Source organism: Rhipicephalus sanguineus, chromosome 8, assembly GCF_013339695.2.
Source record: "Rhipicephalus sanguineus isolate Rsan-2018 chromosome 8, BIME_Rsan_1.4, whole genome shotgun sequence".
Classification (NCBI taxonomy): domain Eukaryota; kingdom Metazoa; phylum Arthropoda; class Arachnida; order Ixodida; family Ixodidae; genus Rhipicephalus; species Rhipicephalus sanguineus.
In genome coordinates, this window is record NC_051183.1 from 18,218,998 (window position 1) to 18,236,078 (window position 17,081).

Genomic DNA, 17,081 nt, shown 5'->3' on the forward strand with positions numbered 1-17,081 from the left:
TGGAGAGAACTATCTGAAACATTCGAGGAGTTCTTGACGTAACGAAAATGAGTAAGCGCTATTGGATGGACCATCTATGCAAATGGTCTGTGGGAGGGACAGCAGTGCCTGTGGGCGGAGTGGACATTTTTTGCTTAGGTTGTGACTATATAAGACATCAGTTCAATATAAAGTAAATATGATCCCAAAGTAAAAGCAATCAGAGGGGTCTCCTGTTAGCTAATCCTTCATGTGCAAGTTGCTTTCACGTGCACGCATCTGCAGTAGCTTTCTGTTTTGTCATCGCAAGTGCAGCTGTCTGTGCTGTCTGTTCTCCACTGAGACGCCATCTTGGCGTCTGCTTCTCTCGCTTCTTTTCCTACGCGCGTGTGCAGTCTTCTTCCGCATGTCCGATGACACTAATGGCTCCTCCTCTACTCTCAACCTCGCTTCCCTCCTCCTCTCCCTGCCCTGGCACAACCCAGAGATGCCATATCGGGTTGTCGTGTTCCCGAGCCGCAAGCTGAGTGCCTCGACCACGTCAGCCAACGCTTGGGTCAGCGTTTCGGGTACCATGGGCACCACAGGCGTCATACCGGTGCCCAAGCAGTCGCTCGAGTTTGTCTGCCACGTGAGTTAGCTGCTGCGCTGCCCTGCAAAAAAGCTCAACTTTCACGCGTCCCCTGATGTTGTTTATTCCGCATGGCACACGCATCTCCTGGGATCTGATTTTCTCGTATAACACATGTTTTATGAAATAAGGGGAAACGAGCTCGAGGGGCTCGTTTGTTTGTTAACACAACTGAATAAATCCAACAAACAATTAAGCAAAGTAAAGCGGAGGGGAAATTAATTGTTGTGTTTAACTATAGTGTAGTACTAATTATGACAAATTGAAATGAATTAAAGTGGATGAAAGAACACCCTTTCCATCGGTAGGATCCGAGCCCACAACCTTCAAATTACGTGTCCGATGGCCACTGGCTAGCACTCCCAGGAATTACATGTACAGAAATATACAACAAAGTGGACGGCGAAGCGGTTTTTGTCATAGCTCAATTGGTAGAGCATCAGACGCGTAATTCGAAGGTTCCCACCTACGGAAAAGGTTTTTTTTGTTCCACTTTAATTCATTTCAATGTACAGCCTATAATATTAGGCTTAATGTACATGTAAATATTGTGCGATTGTCGGAAAATTCTGAAATAACTGATAGCTCAGTACAGCTATGGCTAAAACAAGAGTGAAAGAAAAAATTATGCTGTGCCAATCACCGCTGCCTCTGCTCTTTTCTTTCTTTCTTTCAAGAGGGCACACTACTAGCTTGCAATATATATGCCTTAGCATCTTTTTGTTGTTGCTTGTCTCTTGCTCAGCACAAAAACCTCGGTCTGCTCACCACGCTACGGATCGGCCACGACAACACGGGTCTCTCGCCCAAGTGGATGATCGAGCATGTGGTGGTCCGCAATGATGTCACAGGACATACCTACAAGTGAGTCATTTGGCAGTTCAGTTTATATGAGACAAGAAGAGTGTGGCACATTTGGCTGATAAAAGAAAGGTGTGTGGTATGGTTGGCCAAAAAGATGAAAGTTAGCAAAATTTTCTTTTAACCCTTTCCTGCGCGACCTCTAAAAAACAGTCTGTAAATGCATCAAATATACACAACATTATTCCAAGGCACTCGATATTCTAATGCTACAAAAATAATGTCATAATACCTTGATCTGTGTTCTTCAGTAATTAAACTTAATTAAACCGCATTTAAATATCTTCATATCCTGAGGTCATTCATGTTCCGTTCTTACATAAATAGAATCATATCTAACGCTAGAAGTATAGCACAATTTAGTTTTTTGTTATATTCATTTTGAGTAACCAAAAATCATACTTTTGACGCAGTTTGCAGAAAGCGTCACGTTGAACGTTATACTGCCTTCAGCAAAGTGGTCATATGCCGCTGATACACAGCAAAATGAAGTTAAATGAAGACCCAATTATTGAAGTCACGATAAAGACACAATGAAGGCACAATTAATAATTATTTAGGTGGTACAATTCACCCAAAGCTCAATGTATCTTGCTAAGTTGTGCACACAAATGTGTACAAAGCGCCTTAAAGGGTGAAAAAGATTGGCAGTACTTAGATGACGTTTTCTATTTGTCATACTTTTGCACTAGACGAAGGTCCTAGACTTCCGAAACCTAGAAAAAAGGTTCTCTTAAAGAGAGCACCATAAATAATTTACTGTAATAGCTTATCTACAAGCTATAGATTTCGTCTAATTTTTCGTCGAATGTGTTGTGACGTTAGAATGCAGGAGGTGGTCACATGGGAGCAGGACATGATTCTCGTTTTGGTGCTTGCTTCAGCTCGCATGGTAGTCTGCCTCACCGCTACTCATTATGTGCCACAATGTAGCAACGTTATGGACCATCAAGCGAGTGGGAACGAATGCTAAGACATCAAAATGTCGTACGACAGCCTCCCGCGACTGATCCTACGACAGTAACTTGCGACAGCCTCCCGAATCACGGCATATGTGCCTTCAGTGAAACTAAACCAAGACTCGGGAGAATATAATTCTTTAAGCAAGTTGGTGAGACATGTTGAAAGGTTAACAACAGCACAGAACAACACAACACTTCGTGTGTTTTCTTTCTTGTCTGTGTTGTTCTGTGCCGTTGAACCTTTAAAGGGACTGACAACTGGTTTTCCTCGACCCAATTTTTTAAGGCACAATGAAAAGCTCCCTTTCGTGTGGTTATACCTGCAGTGGTTGATTTCAAAAGTGTGCGGATATTTTGTAAGCAGAATTTTTCGATCTGAGAAGTCACCCCAGCAACGCTGAGAAGTGAGAGCAATGCCAATAGCCCTCCTCGCAAACTGTTGATTACACTGAACGTTCTGCTTTCACAAGAGCGAGTACAACTGTGGTAACCACCTTCATTTTGACATTTTCAACCGTTTTTGAAAACAAAAAGTCACAGTTTCACCGCAAAGGCGAAGCAATGAATGCGATAGCAACAAATTGAAGTGAGGCTGGCAGCTAACTGTCTTGTATCCGATCTCGCGTAACTACAAAACGCTGGTGTAAGAAAACACGGCCACTCTAGGGAGCTATGCTCACCCCATAATCACTTCGCGTTGAGAGCGCAGCCTGTAGAAGGGTATACGAGCCGCCCGCTGTGATGGCTTTTGAGATAGCGCGGGCACCAGCAATCGTGACCGCGCCCTTAGATTCAAAGCTCAAAGTTGCTCCTCGCTCAACAACCCCTCGCGTTCTCGCGTCTTTTTTCATGCTCGTTAAAGAAGGGCGTGGCGTTTCCTGTCTGCTTCGACAGCAGGCCATGCACCCTTCGAGCAACCAACGGAAACGAAACGGCTCGTTTGATCTCTGGTTCAGCCGTGTTCGTGGTCCCCGCTCGCGCGCTTTTAGCCGCGGTAGAACATAGGATGCGCGGGGGGGATTTTATCGATTTGGACTTCATACTGGAAGGACATGACGGCGACGGCAAAAATCTGTCAAGACTGTCCATATAATTGCTATCGCAATAAAAGCAGGTAGAATAAGCTTTCCGAACACTCATCACGTGAAGTCCTTTTACAGCCTCGCAAGCCAGGCGCTCCATGTACTTCTCCAACTCGTCAGCAGGTGCCGCTAGGCGCTCAGCTAACAACTTTCATGTTCGCACTGATGAGCATTGGATCATATGTCAAGTGAAGGCGGCGCCACTGTTCTGCTCAGTACAAACAAAGACGAATCTGCACATACTAAGTTAGAAAATATTACAATAAAAAAATGTGTACTGCATTTCAACACTAATGTAGAGACAAATAACGGCGTACACCGGTAAAAAGTTCATGGGATGGCCATCATATGCATCTTCGCTTTTCTGCCTCGTGGGGCACCACAAGTCATTTTTCGCGACATCAGTGAATAAATAACATTATAAATTGGTGTTTAATGAGTGAAACAGGGTTTGTTCTAGCCAATATAATAGACAATCTTTCCATTAGTGGGATTATCATAGTCCGTGTTCCGAGCGGTTGTCTGTCCCTTTAAATTGAGACGAGTTTTTCAATAAGCTAAATGTAACAAATTATTAATGGTTTTCTTGCCAGTATTCTTAGGTTTGGAGGTCTGCGACCTTTATGAAACAGAATAAATAAAAACTGTGAGCTTTCACTTCCTGTCTCTGAAAGACCGGAAATGAAAGCTTCCAGTTTTTCAGAGTCACAGTTTCTCACGTCTTTCAGAGTGTATCCGCTAAAAACTATTTGCAAACTGTGCCACCTCAGCGTTTCAAGACTGTGTCTGACAGTGCGTCTTGTCGTTTCAGGTTTCCCTGTGGTAGGTGGTTGGGCAGAGGCATCGACGATGGCAGCACGGAGAGGCTCCTAGTCGCGGAGCTGGTTCCTGCAGACATTGACAATGAAGGTGGGTGCTTGGTTTTGTTTTACAGCGAAAGCTGCTATGACATCACAACAACAGCCGATGTTGGTGGCGTAGTTGTCCGCCGCCACCGGTGTTCGTAACTGCTATCACAAAGAATGAGAAAAGATCCAGGATCGAGCGGGATTTGAACCTACGCCCTCCATGTGGCATTCGAGTATTCTACTACAGAGCCGTACCGGTGCTTGAAACTTTTTTGCAAAGAGACCCCATACAGGCGTTATGCCGGGCAAGTAGTCACGTTAATGGATGTAATACAGTAAAAGCTCGTTAATTCGGATTTCTAGGGACCGGAAAAAATGTCCGAATTAACCGAATGTCCGAATTATCGAATGGTCGAAATAAACACAACAAATGCACGAGTTCTTTCAACATACCTTTACTTAAAGTAATCGCGGATGCTTGTCTGTTTTCGAGCAGAAATTCGCGCGGACACAATTTTTCTGAGCCCTTCAAGGTGCTCAGCAGCTCGCATGATGTCTGCAGTACCGCAAAAGTTTTACCCGTCATCCACGCTTTTCGGTTGGCACGGTAATCCACGGGAAGATTGTTGATGTTCTTAAAGCAGCGTGGCTTTTGAACCTTTCCGATAACGAGAAGCGGCAAGCGCTCTGTTCCCGTCACGTTGGGGGATAAAAGTACGGTTACTCGTTCCTTGCTTCTTGCCGCCGATTGAAGGATCCCCTTTCATCACTCTTCATCACTTCTTGTCGGGAGAGCCCGTTATTCAGAGCACGCAAAATTTCTACTTTGGTGGTGAAGTCCTTGGCCTCGTACTTGGGCCGCTTCGCCGGCGTTGCCATCGGCGGAGAGTGCGGTCGCACGAGAAGTCAGCACAAAAGCACCAGCAACGATCAAGCTAAAGGAGCCGTACAGAAACGTTCCTCGATAAATCGGCGATCAACGATGCAGCACACCAACGGGAACAAAGCAACAAAACCCACACTACGGTCCCTAGAAGGGACCGTACCCACACTAAAAAAGGCGTTCAACCAGTCTCAATCCAAGCCAAGTCAATAATTGATGTCCATGGCGATGCTGCGTTTGAGCTTCACTTTTGTTCCGAATTGTTCTTTTTTCGTTTTCGAGCCTCGCCAGCGGCCCGAAAGTCGCCGAATTATCCGATTTGCGGTCAAATCTGTCCGAAATAACGAGCGCCCAGTCTCATAGAGTGATGCGTATATTTACAGGGACCAGATGACGTGTCCGAATTAACCGATTTTCCGAATTAACGAGAGTCGAATTAACGAGCTTTTACTGTATAGCATGGTAGAAGATTAAAATAACACCAGGCGTTACACGGGGCAAATTGCATGATGAGTGGGTGGTTCAAAGCTTCCCACCCATTACAAAGGGCTCAGCCATGATTCTTCATCGTTTACGGCTGCAGCATCAACAAAGTGCACGTACTAATGCCTTACAGATCTGTAGCGGGCACCTCACTTCTCCGCAAAATGATAAGTAATGACACAGTAGATACTTTCCTACTTCGTAAAGTTATGATGATTTATGGCGTAGTGGGTACCTTGCAACTGTACTTGTAGCAGTCGCCCCTAGAGAGTTCTATACTCGCGGACAACTTTTCTTGGCAATGAAGGGAAGGCTAGAGAGCCAAACTACGCATGTGCTACCGCTGAAGATTATAGTCCCACAATTGCATCCGTGTTTTCTGCGTGAGAATAAAAAACAACAACATTGCTTTATTTTCTACGGGGCACTGTTTGAAAAGAGGGTCAGCGCGCACCAAGGAGATACTTATATTCCCTTTGCTTTATGCAATGCCATTTCGCGTTTTTGCACCTGTGAAAAACGTCGCACCTTTTATGTGCACCTCACAGTCAAAATGGCGTCTTCCTCTTCAGGTGAGCGCTCGTCACCCTCCAGCTTTTCCGACGACTCGCTGAGGGAGCTTGTGATGAATTTCACTAACAAATGACTGTGTAAGCCTGTGACGGCTGCTCGAATAATCAAATGGCCGTCACAGGAGGTACGGAAGGTTCACAAACCAAACTCAATTCAAAACGCGCGCCGAACCGGACTACTTCGCGGAGCAATACATGTGCAGTAGCTCCGCCCCCGTAGCCTTTCCTTCATTGCCAAGAAAAGTTGTCCGCGAGTATAGAAAGGCTCTAGAAAAGGCTCTAGAATGGCCGCTCCTCCAGCTTTTGCTGTTACTGTGCTGCATGCCCCGCACAGGCATGTCGTTTTTTTTTTTTCCGGCTTAGTTGTGTGTCAATAATGAGTGCATTTACCTAGTATTGAAGTCCTTGTCGCATCTTAAAGGTATCTGATTGATTACGAGAGACATCAGCAGACGCAGTGGTCTTGTGTGTGCGTTACCGTCGTGCGCTCAGTATTGCGTTTGCTGTGTTAATGTGCAATGCTAAACACCTTGGATGTGTTTGTGCATATGTTGAAGATAGCATCTTTGTTTTTGTGTTTTTTATTGATGTCAATGTCACCATCGTTGCTCGGTTTTCTTGCAGTCACTGCTGCAGTTGCAGTCGTTTCTGAAAAACTACTGCAACTGTGTACTGCAACTGCAACATATTGCAGCTGCGGTTACGCAGTGCAAATGTGACGAACTGCAGCTGTGTAGGTTTTGCGTCTGCCATCTAACTGGCAACTTTTCTTATTTTGCCGAGCAACAAGAAAAAAAGAATTGCAGCATGCTTACCTCTTACTGCTCTGTTCTTAATTTTTCATTTCTATGTGCACCCCGTGCGTCCAGTGCAACACTGAACATTGAAACTGGGCTTTGTATTTTATTTTAATTTTATCTTTCCCTCAGGGCTTTACAGCATTGTAGAAGGGACGGGTAAAAAGAAACACAATAAAAGCCAGCCAGGGCACTTACAGAATTTGTTAGCTTCTGCAGAGGCTTGAACTTTTCTACTTCTGACTGTGCATCATGCGTGTTAAAGCGGTCAATGCATCACTCAGACTGAAAGGTTCTTTCAATGCGCAGAGCTGATGGAAGCCTGCCGAACACCTCCACGTTGCCGGTCGCCCAGCGTTCCACGAAGGCCAAGTGAACCCCGTATGTTGAGTTCATCATTGTTTCTAGGTGGGATAATGCAGCTCACTTGATCAGTTTAAGGTGAAGCATTATGTATGTTGTATGCTGAGATTTCGTATGCAGTTTCGGGGTCCCTTTAATGAGATGTTATTCTCATGTGAATGATAAGATGCTAGCATGTATGTCCATAGGCGTGCGCACAGTGGGGGCGGCCGCCCCCCCTTCATGACCTAAGAGGGGGGCACAAAATCTGCCCCATACGTTGACTTAGTAGGGTGGGAGGGCATGCTCCGATGAATCTTTGCCCCCCCTCCCCTGATGGGGAACCCTGTGCATGCCTATGTGTATGTCATAACGACAACCGCCAGGCACTTGCACATTCTCTGCTTATTATGTGCTGTATTAAAGGCTGACAAGGTGAAAAGTGTAACTATTACCAGCACTGCCGCTTTACAAAAGTTGCTTCAGTTGTATAGATACTGGCAACCCATAACAAAATTAAGAAAAGTAAAATTTTGTTGCAGCTAGCCTCTTAACACCTCGTTAGTGCATCGGGCAACCTCCTTTTTTGCTTAATTACCCTTTCTCTTTAATGCAGGGCTAACCATTCCAGAGATTCAGCAACTCCTCGGCGATGCAGTCAACAACATAGTCAAGTACTTCTACAAGTCCGAGCGAGAGGTCAGGCTGACTCAGTCGCTTTTCTCGTCATTTTCAGGCTTTCAGCCAAATAATAAATTTGCCTAAATCTGTTTGCCTGAGTTTTGTTAAGTTAAACGGGCCATGAACCACTTTTCCAAGTAATCATTGGAGGACTTCAGAATCGGAGTTTATTGCATTACAAATCGATTGCGACGAAAATTTCTGAATCCGTCAAGAACTAGCGGAGTTACAGGGGTTCTCCTCGTGCTTTAGGCGCTTTCTCTCTTCTCTTGTCCCAACGAGCACGCTGGAAGCTACACAGGCAGAGATGGCGCAGGGGAGAGAAGTTACTTCAGCGCTCGTCATGACCCTGAGCGCACGTGATGAAAGGTGATCGCTCTCTCCCGTTGTGATTCCTGTGTGTGAGTGTGGCTCGCTGTGTAATGTTAACAGACTACGGAGCGCGGTGCTGGCACGGGGCGGCACCCCGTGGCAAGAAGCACATCTGATCCAAACGCTACTCTTGATTTATGTAGGCTATTAGCCAACAGCAAGCTATCTGCTGTTCGATGTCAAACAGCAGGCACCGGGAGCTCTAAAGAGAGTGAGCACAGGCCTCTGTATGAAAAGAGGACGCCTGAGAAAATGGCAACTTTATGCTCCGCTTCTAGATTCTTGCCACGCACGACTACAAAATTTGGCTGAGACGTTCATAGCAGTATCTGCTGTCCGCAGGCTGTGTTTTCTCACCAAGCCTGAGGGGGGGGTTCATGACCCCTTTAATAGTAGAACTCACTGCTGTCTGCCTTGTGTTTGCCTCTTTGTGGTAAGCTATCCTAGTTAGGAGCTATTTTGATTTCTGCTTCCATTGCGCATCGACGTATTGAGTTTGAAAAAATGGAAGACGGGGATTGTGTAGCAGGGGAAAAAAATTAAAACCATGTGTGCTTTGTTTATTTCCAGAGGGGCAACTTGACGATCCTACTTTGTGGAGAGCTGGGCCTTGTTTACTGCCTGGAACAGGTCTTCCTGTATGGCTTCAAAGACACGCGCTTCTTCCGGCACGTCTACCTATGGGAGTACTTTGGTACGTACGCAGTTTCCCGGTAGCTTGTTCTACGTCTCCAATATATGTGCACGTATTTGCATGGCAGAGACATCTGACACAACTGTCTTTTTTGCCTTGCGTCGCAAGGTCACGTGCTGTCTAACATAGCACACTATTTAATGTAGCTAGCCTGAACTATTGGACGTATGAAAGTACATGCGCTACTTAGCCTTAAATTTTCGTGTTTCAATCCATGAGTACTGCACACGCCTTGGTGGCTTAGCGGCTGCAGTGCTGCATTGTTAAAGGGACAAAAAGCAAAAACCGATTTTTCCTGTATATTAGTAAGTTACTCTTTCACGGTACTAAAAACACCACGCGTGCCGCAGGAAGACACTGGGTAAGCGAGAAAACGCAAAAAAAAAAATTCGGGTAGCGATGACACCTTAAAGTTTCTGCACCAGTCGTCATGGCGTCATAGATTTCGATGCCATCTATTAGGGCCTACGTAGTTCTTAATTGGTAAAAATTAAGTACATTGTGTTCTGAAGGAGCCAGAGACCTAACATACTAAATATCGGGAAATTTCATTAAGCCAATCAGGCCAATACGGTAGAACCCCGCTGTTACGTTCCTCACTGGTGCGTTTTCCCGGCTGTTACGTCGTTTTCCGCAGGTCCCGGCATAGCTCCCATAGGATACAATGTATTGGGAACCCCGCTGTTACGTTGTAACTGTCGGACCGTTCCCGTATGATACGTCGCGAAGTGCGCTCGGAGCCGACCGAGTGACTACCGAAGAGAGCGGCCATGGTGCATTTTCACGCAGCTTGGCCTGGTTTTACCGTAATATTAGCCGCATGAGAGGCGCAAGCAACAGGATCTTTCAATTGATGCAAACAAAAGCATGGCCTTCGAGATTCGCGTTGCAAAGATGGCGTCTATGACGTAATTGCTCGCGAAAGCAAGGCCTTCGAGATTGGCATTTACTATTGACAAAAGCACAGCCTTTGAGATTTGTATTGCACAAGCATGGCGTCTATGACGTAATTGCTTGCGAAAGCAAGGCCTTCGAGATTGGCATTCACTTCTGCCATCACGTTGGCGTAGACTCATCATCATCGTTATTTGTCGGAGGACGGGAGGAGTTCGAGCGGTTCGAGCTGGTTGGAGCTCGCATGGTCATGCGCGCGGTTCGCGATCGGACTCGCCGCGCTGGTCGTGATTGCGTGTGCTTAGTTCTTTCATGCTTACAGCTGTTGGTGTTAAAAAGATCACATACGTTGATTACATTTCTGTGGATGAGGCCGTCCCCAGCTCCGCGTTTCTATCCATCAACTAGATCGCGGCTGAGCGCGCCAATTTTCGTGCTGCTCATAAGCATTGAAATAAAATTCTGTACCACTAAATATTTTGTCGTTCTTCCTGTTTTTCGGCTCTTACGTTTCCCGTCTCTTACGTTTATTTCTTACGGTCCCTTCAAAAACGTATCAGCGGGGTTCTACTGTATAAAAAGAACACTGAAATCTGTGATGTCAGCATCTGAGATTTTGGCAGGAAATTTAAACGTGAAACTTTTGACATTGACTTTTTCATATGTGAAGAAACCTGTGGTGGGAAAATTAATAACACTAGAGTTTTCGTAGAATAAATTATCAGTGTAAGCTAATTTGTTGTTTCAATAAATTTAAGGGACACATTAGTGTCCCTTAAAGTGCGAGCTCACGGGTTTGATTCCTCGCCTTGGCGACCACATTTCAGTGAGGGTGAAATGCGAAAGAGGATTGCGCACTTAAGGTTCAATTACAAGTTAACCCCATGTGGTCAACATTAATCCGGAGATCCTCATGAGTAGCGTGTCTACTCTGCGGACCTTTGCAGACAGGACAGACTCCAAATGTTGTGCATTCCCTTTTCATTCTCGCTTACTTCGTTCTTTCTTCATTACAGTAAAAGTCAAGGAGTACTTCGAGTCCGCGCTACAGGACAACATGGAGGAGGATCGGCCGAACCATGTGTGGCGGTGTTACTGCCATCTGGCGAACAAGGTGGAGCGTGCCTCGCACACTATGGGCAAGGACGGCAAGTTCCAGCTGTTCATCTGCCTCGCTGCCAGGTGGGGCTTCGATCATCTTTGGCCATCGTGTGGCTCCTTGCGTGCAGTGCTGCAATGTTCCGAGCATGCACACTGCACGGTTGTTGGCATTTCACGAACGTAACTGAGACAAATTCACAGCGACCGAGCGTTTTGCCAGTTCATCCTGTGACGCGCTAAATAAGTGGGGCCAGAAACTCGATATCTAAGTTGTGCTTCCGGCTCTCGCAATTGCTTCTGTCATGCGCAGCCAGCACAACAGTGGTCCCCAAGGTCTGTGTAACAAGTACTCGGCTATAATTGAGCTGACAGCAAACTTGTCACTTCTGGAAATTTTCAATTCCACATTTGTTCAGTTTTTAAATTTTCGGAAATCTCGTAAGATATATGATCGAGCTTGGTTACGGTTATATGAGTGCACTACAGGTTCCCGTACATATTTAAGTCTTGTCTATTCACCTTTTTCTGTTCTTTTACTTTTTACTTGTCTGTACTTTGTGTGGCAAGTATATTAAATTATATAGTAGATGTTCTTTTTAGTACTTTGTTATTCTGTAACTGGAAGTAATTGTATAATTGGGCTGCTGTGTCACCAGATTCACTACTGTGAGTGAAATTTGTAAAAACTCTGCATTTTGAAAAATAATCAGTGCTGCTGTTAGGCCCAGCGCAAGCAGGACCTCGCCAGGACGCCAGTTACGTCATTCTGTTCTGACTATGGGCAGTGCCTTGTATTTTCAGAAAAATGTCCTCACATTGTCGATGGTTTAAGCATAATTTTTAATGACCTCACCTTTGACCACGTCCAAACCATCGCGTTGTGCAGGGAGCACTTTCTGCACCAGATGATGTTCGACTTGGCTGCCTGCCCTGTGACAGCCACCATGTATGAGGAAAGGTCTTTCCTGCGTGACGCCAACCTCATCGTCTTCCTCGTCCAGATCCTCGAGGCCCTCTCAGAGTTCGACATTGCCCTCGAGAGCTCTATCACCCGTGGGGTGGACAACTGAGCTAAGGTGGCAATGCATCATGGCACTGTACGTTACCATTGCAGGAGTCTTACAGTGCAGTGGCATATGAAAGTGCCACAGGTCTGGTGCGTGTTACAGGTGCAGGGGTCTTACTGGCAGATGCATATGAACGTACCTCAGCACAGCTGCATGTCACCATTGCAGGTGTCTTGCAGTGCAGTTGCATATGAAAATGCTGCAACGTGGCTGCGTGTTACCAGTGCAGAAGTCTTGCAGTGCAGTTGCATACGAAAATGCCAGGAGTCTTGCAGGGGTCTTGCAGTGCAGTTTCAAATGAAAATGCCATAGTGCTTAATATGTACTGATAGGCTAGTTGGTGAGCCATGATATTTCGTGAAGCGGTGCACAAAAGGACAAAAAACACGCACACATAAAATGACACAAACACAAGCGCTGTATAGCGCTTGTTTTTGTCCTTTTGTGCGCTGCTTCATCAAATGCTATAGTGCAGCTGTATGTTGCTGTTGCAGGAGTCTTACAGTGCAGTGGCATATGGAAGTGCCACAGCGCGGCTGCATGTCACTAATGCAGAAGTCTTGCAGTGCAATAGCATTTGAAAATGCCACAGTGCAGGTGTATGTTGCTGTTGTAGGGGCCTTACAGTGCGATTGCATATGAAAGTGCCACAGTTCAGGTGTATGTTACCGTTGCAGCGAGTCATTTGCATATGAAAGAGCCGCAGTAGGATTTTGTGTGGCGAGGGCAGGGTGGTTGGTGTGAAGTAGGCAAGGGCACATTAACCCATTTCATTCACATGCACCACCTGAACCAGTTTACAGGGTGCTGCTGCACCCTACATTTGTTTTAGTGTTGCATCAGTGGTGTTATCTGAGCCACATTGTTTCACAAGGTGCAGGAAACGTGCAAGGCTGGTTCACACTGCCAGTTGGGTGCAGACGTGCAGGTACATAGCAACAGCGCAGCAAACGACACGGTGCACAGGCGTAGGCACCGCTGAATACCCACTTACTTGAATATGCCGCGTCTACACTACATGGGACATGTGTATGCCTCAGGGACTGTCCATACATTCAGTTCGCAACATCTTAAATTCATGCGGACAGCACATATTAATATGTCGGCAAAATGTAATGCCTGCAACACGTCGGCACACTTCCATTCCTTTCTAGCACCACATTGTGCCCACACGTCTGAACTCGAGCTGTGCAATTTCTGAACTTCTTGGGCCTTGCCGTGAACTGGTTCAGAGCCATGCAGGTGAATCAAACGGACCTATTGTAGAAAGAAGAGCCAGCACAATATAGTTGGCGCTACAAGTTTGCCGCAGTGTACATGAATGCGCATTGCATATTGCAGAGAGTACTGAAGTAACTAGTTAATGTAATGGCTCGTGTTAAGGCTGCACTTTAATTTTCGCAACCTTGTATAGGTGTGGACCACATGCGGGTGAGCTGGTACTCTGGGACTTTCACTAAAAATGTACTCATATACAGTCGAATCCCGCTATAACAAATACCGCTACAACGAAATTTCCGCCACAACGAATAATTTTCGATTCCCCGTCAGCCGCCCATAAGAAACAATGCGAAAAACGTCTCGTCACAACGAATATTTTTTCTGGGTATTTCCACTTGAACGAAGGTTTCACGAGTGCCACCACATAAGGAAAAGGAGCTTGCCTAGGATTGCCGCGAAATTCCGCTAGAAACTCGACCATTTCTCGTTTCCAGAGCTGTGCGGCTGCATCGCAAGACCCGTGTCTTCATCGAAGACATGCTTTTTGCCACCACACGCACATCCAGGTAAATTTTTTGCCATTGAGATGCTCGGCAACAGATCGTCCATCCGCCATGATGCTGCCGGTGGGTTTGATGCACGTGCGGGCCGCGGAAGAATTGTTCTTCAAGAACTCCCGCCATGTTTTTGACGTAGCACTCAAAACAAAACTACTGCTCGTCGTCACAAGCCCTGCGATCGTGACTGACATCCACGGCGTTTTGAAGCCACACGCGCGGCCAGTGCGCACCTAATCCAAGTGTAACTACATTCTGCCGCAACCGCTGCGAACACAAATGCGGTCGTGTCGACGCGATCATGGGCGACCACGAAAGTACGCGCAGATCCAACGTACGCACACCGACTCAAAGCAATGCTGTGGTCAAAACCGCGGTAGACGCGATCACAGATAGCAACGACGCTGTTCTGAAGGCACGCGCACTGCCAGCGCGCACAGATTGGAAACAGAACTACCGTTTGCTGCAACCACTGCGCAGAAAACCGCGGTCGCTATCGTCGCGTTCATCGATAGCGAATACGCTAAAGTACGCAGCTAACACACCGGAAGAAAGATTAAAGGCAATAAAGTCGTAAAACGGCACGAAGCGTTTCGGCTTTCCTTTCGCTCGCTTATAACTGTAGTAGTGCGGAGCTTCGGCACTTCGTTTTCAGTTAGCCTCTAGCGAACTTTGGCACGCTCCTTCACGGCGCTAAGCGCTCGGCACGCTTCGAGGGTAGCCTGCATATAGTATTTTCTCGTGTATAACCCACCTGTATAACTCGCATATTCACGCAAAGCTGCCTTCCTTGCATTACCGTGAAGCCAACTTACGCACTGAAATTCGCGTATATCCCGCACCCCGGGTTTAGCGCTAAATTTTCTGTATATTTTGTGCGTGTTATATGTGAGAAAATACATTCACTCGGTGTGCGGCCAAGTACGTCTGAGTTACCGAGAGTTAAATGCAAAAGACAATGCATGCGCTTGCCGGGACCACAGGATGAGTCGTGATCATCAGATCTTCCGAACTTTTGTTCATCAGAACTTTTGATCATCAGATCTTCCGAATTTCACTGCAACGAAATTCCGCGACAACGAACTTTTTCGCGTGTCCTGTCAATTTCATTGTAGCGGGATTCGACTGTACAAGTATAATCAGCCATTTTGAATTCTGTCATGTCTGTACGATGGTCTTCACTCCCTGAAAAAAGAGGGGGGGGGGGTATCATTTCTTCATTGAGACTTTCATTCAGTGAGGCTGTGTCCTCTTTATTGTAAAAATTCCATGCTGTCATTATTTGATTATTTGACCAGTTAGTTGATTTAACTAGTTTTAGTGACACCAAACTTGTTTCTTTTGCAGCATACTCCACGGTTTGATTCGCCAGACAAGCCGGTGTGAGCGCACCGGTTCGTTCGAAGAATCACGGACGACACGTGACAGCCATTGGCACCGACCGAAGACGGGCCTGGAGATTTGGTCAAGCCCATTGAATCTCCTCTCGGCCGAATGTCGGCCAACGTTGCCTTCAAAAGTCGCGCACGACGACACAAAGTACTACGTGTAACATTGTTAGTTCCTCTCGTGGGAAAAAAAACTTATTCCCCAGTGTGCAGTGGTTCCTGCGTGAAAGAAGAAAAATTGTTTGTTCATTCCTTGCCCATAGTTATACGGACTTCTGTGGCTGTACTTTCAGTGTCTGTGTTGTTTTGTTTTACGACTGGCTCAGATACCGCAATCTCAGAGGATGCCAGCACGTAAATAGCGGGCGCGTGCATCCACAAGAGACGGCGATGTCCGTTTCGGGGTGGAGCTGCGACAATAGAATCACTCCAGCGAGGAAATACTCCCCAGGTGTTCTTGTTTTCATCGTTTCGTGATGTGACGCCTCCCATTATTTTCAGTGTACATAGCAAATTATCATTAAACCGGGCGTTCAAGTAGCCGGGGAGTGACTCCGCAGCGAGTTTTTAACAAAACGAGTCATGAGCAATCTCCCATCATGTTTTTATTCATGTTGCCGCTTGTTACGTTTATTTCTTTTTTGGTCTTTAGTCATTGTACATAGCTTCAGATGTTGCACCACACCACATCATTTAGTCATGCCTCATAGGCGTTAAAAGTTTTGCGGTTTATCGGCTTCAAAGCTTCATCGTGTTTAGACATAGCTAATGTGGTATTGCCTTGGCTTGGCTTCGGCTTAATCCATTTTGACATTGGAACTTCTCGGAATTTGGCAATATCAGGTGGCAATATGACTAGGGTGACCTTAAATCGGCAACTATAGGGTGTACACGTGCTGAAGTACGTTTCGTGCTTCAACAATCGCATCACTTTTATGCAACACTATGCCCAGGCTGTTATAAACAAAAAGGCCAAATTGCATTCCTTGTAGATGTATGCAAGTGTAAGGATTTGGTATCACGTGCTTTGGAGCGGATCTGACCGTACGTCATGTGTCAACAAAACACATTCAGTACTCGCTATCTGGGGTGCAATCTCGTATGCGGTCTTTAGTAGAACGTTCGTCCTTGAGGGTCACACATACTATCGTGAGCAGTATCGAAAGGGAACACCCAAGCACGCGGCAAATAAGCCTCAAGCCCGAAGCAGGGCGATTCACTGGAGCTGCTCTTGGAAATAAAGTGGAAAGGGCGCTGCAGTTAAGTGTTGACACGCTCTTCTCACCATGGCTGATAAAAAAAAATTGGGGGAGCTTAAGCTTCGCCTTTAAGAGTTGAACGCAATAGCGATATCCGGCCCCATCCTCATCGTGCTCCGTTTTGCTTGTCACTATGTTCAGTCGTCCGGTCTCACACACACACACACACACACACTCGACATACATATAGTAATGGTAAAGGTTTCTGCCCTCTTCAACAGCACTTTTATGACAACAGTGTACCCACTACGTGTGTAAGAGAATGCGCACACTAATGTGCATGCCCTTTGTAATGGGTGGCATGCTTTAAACCAGCAGCAATTACGCGCGTGATACCATTTCACAGTTGCGACGCACCCACTACGTGTTCGTAAGGGAATACGCGCAGTAATGTGTGTGCCTTTTGT

At 46.2% G+C, this 17,081-nt stretch overlaps 1 protein-coding gene across 4 annotated transcripts in view; it reads left to right on the plus strand.

Annotated features, from left to right (window-relative positions):
• The window catches only part of LOC119401499 (DENN domain-containing protein 5B), a 63,513-nt gene extending 51,187 nt beyond the window's left edge, over positions 1 to 12,326 (plus strand). For 3 of the 4 annotated variants that reach the window (XM_037668352.2, XM_049418776.1, XM_037668353.2), the window contains 8 exons: positions 465 to 610; positions 1,356 to 1,474; positions 4,327 to 4,424; positions 7,408 to 7,479; positions 8,057 to 8,139; positions 9,064 to 9,187; positions 11,098 to 11,263; positions 12,069 to 12,326. In XM_037668352.2, coding sequence (XP_037524280.1) covers positions 465 to 610; positions 1,356 to 1,474; positions 4,327 to 4,424; positions 7,408 to 7,479; positions 8,057 to 8,139; positions 9,064 to 9,187; positions 11,098 to 11,263; positions 12,069 to 12,252 — 992 coding nt within the window. In that variant the 3' untranslated portion in view covers positions 12,253 to 12,326. The remainder of the gene's footprint in view (positions 1 to 464; positions 611 to 1,355; positions 1,475 to 4,326; positions 4,425 to 7,407; positions 7,480 to 8,056; positions 8,140 to 9,063; positions 9,188 to 11,097; positions 11,264 to 12,068) is intronic. The other variant, XM_049418775.1, reaches the window with a different exon arrangement.
• The last annotated feature ends 4,755 nt before the right edge of the window (positions 12,327 to 17,081 follow it).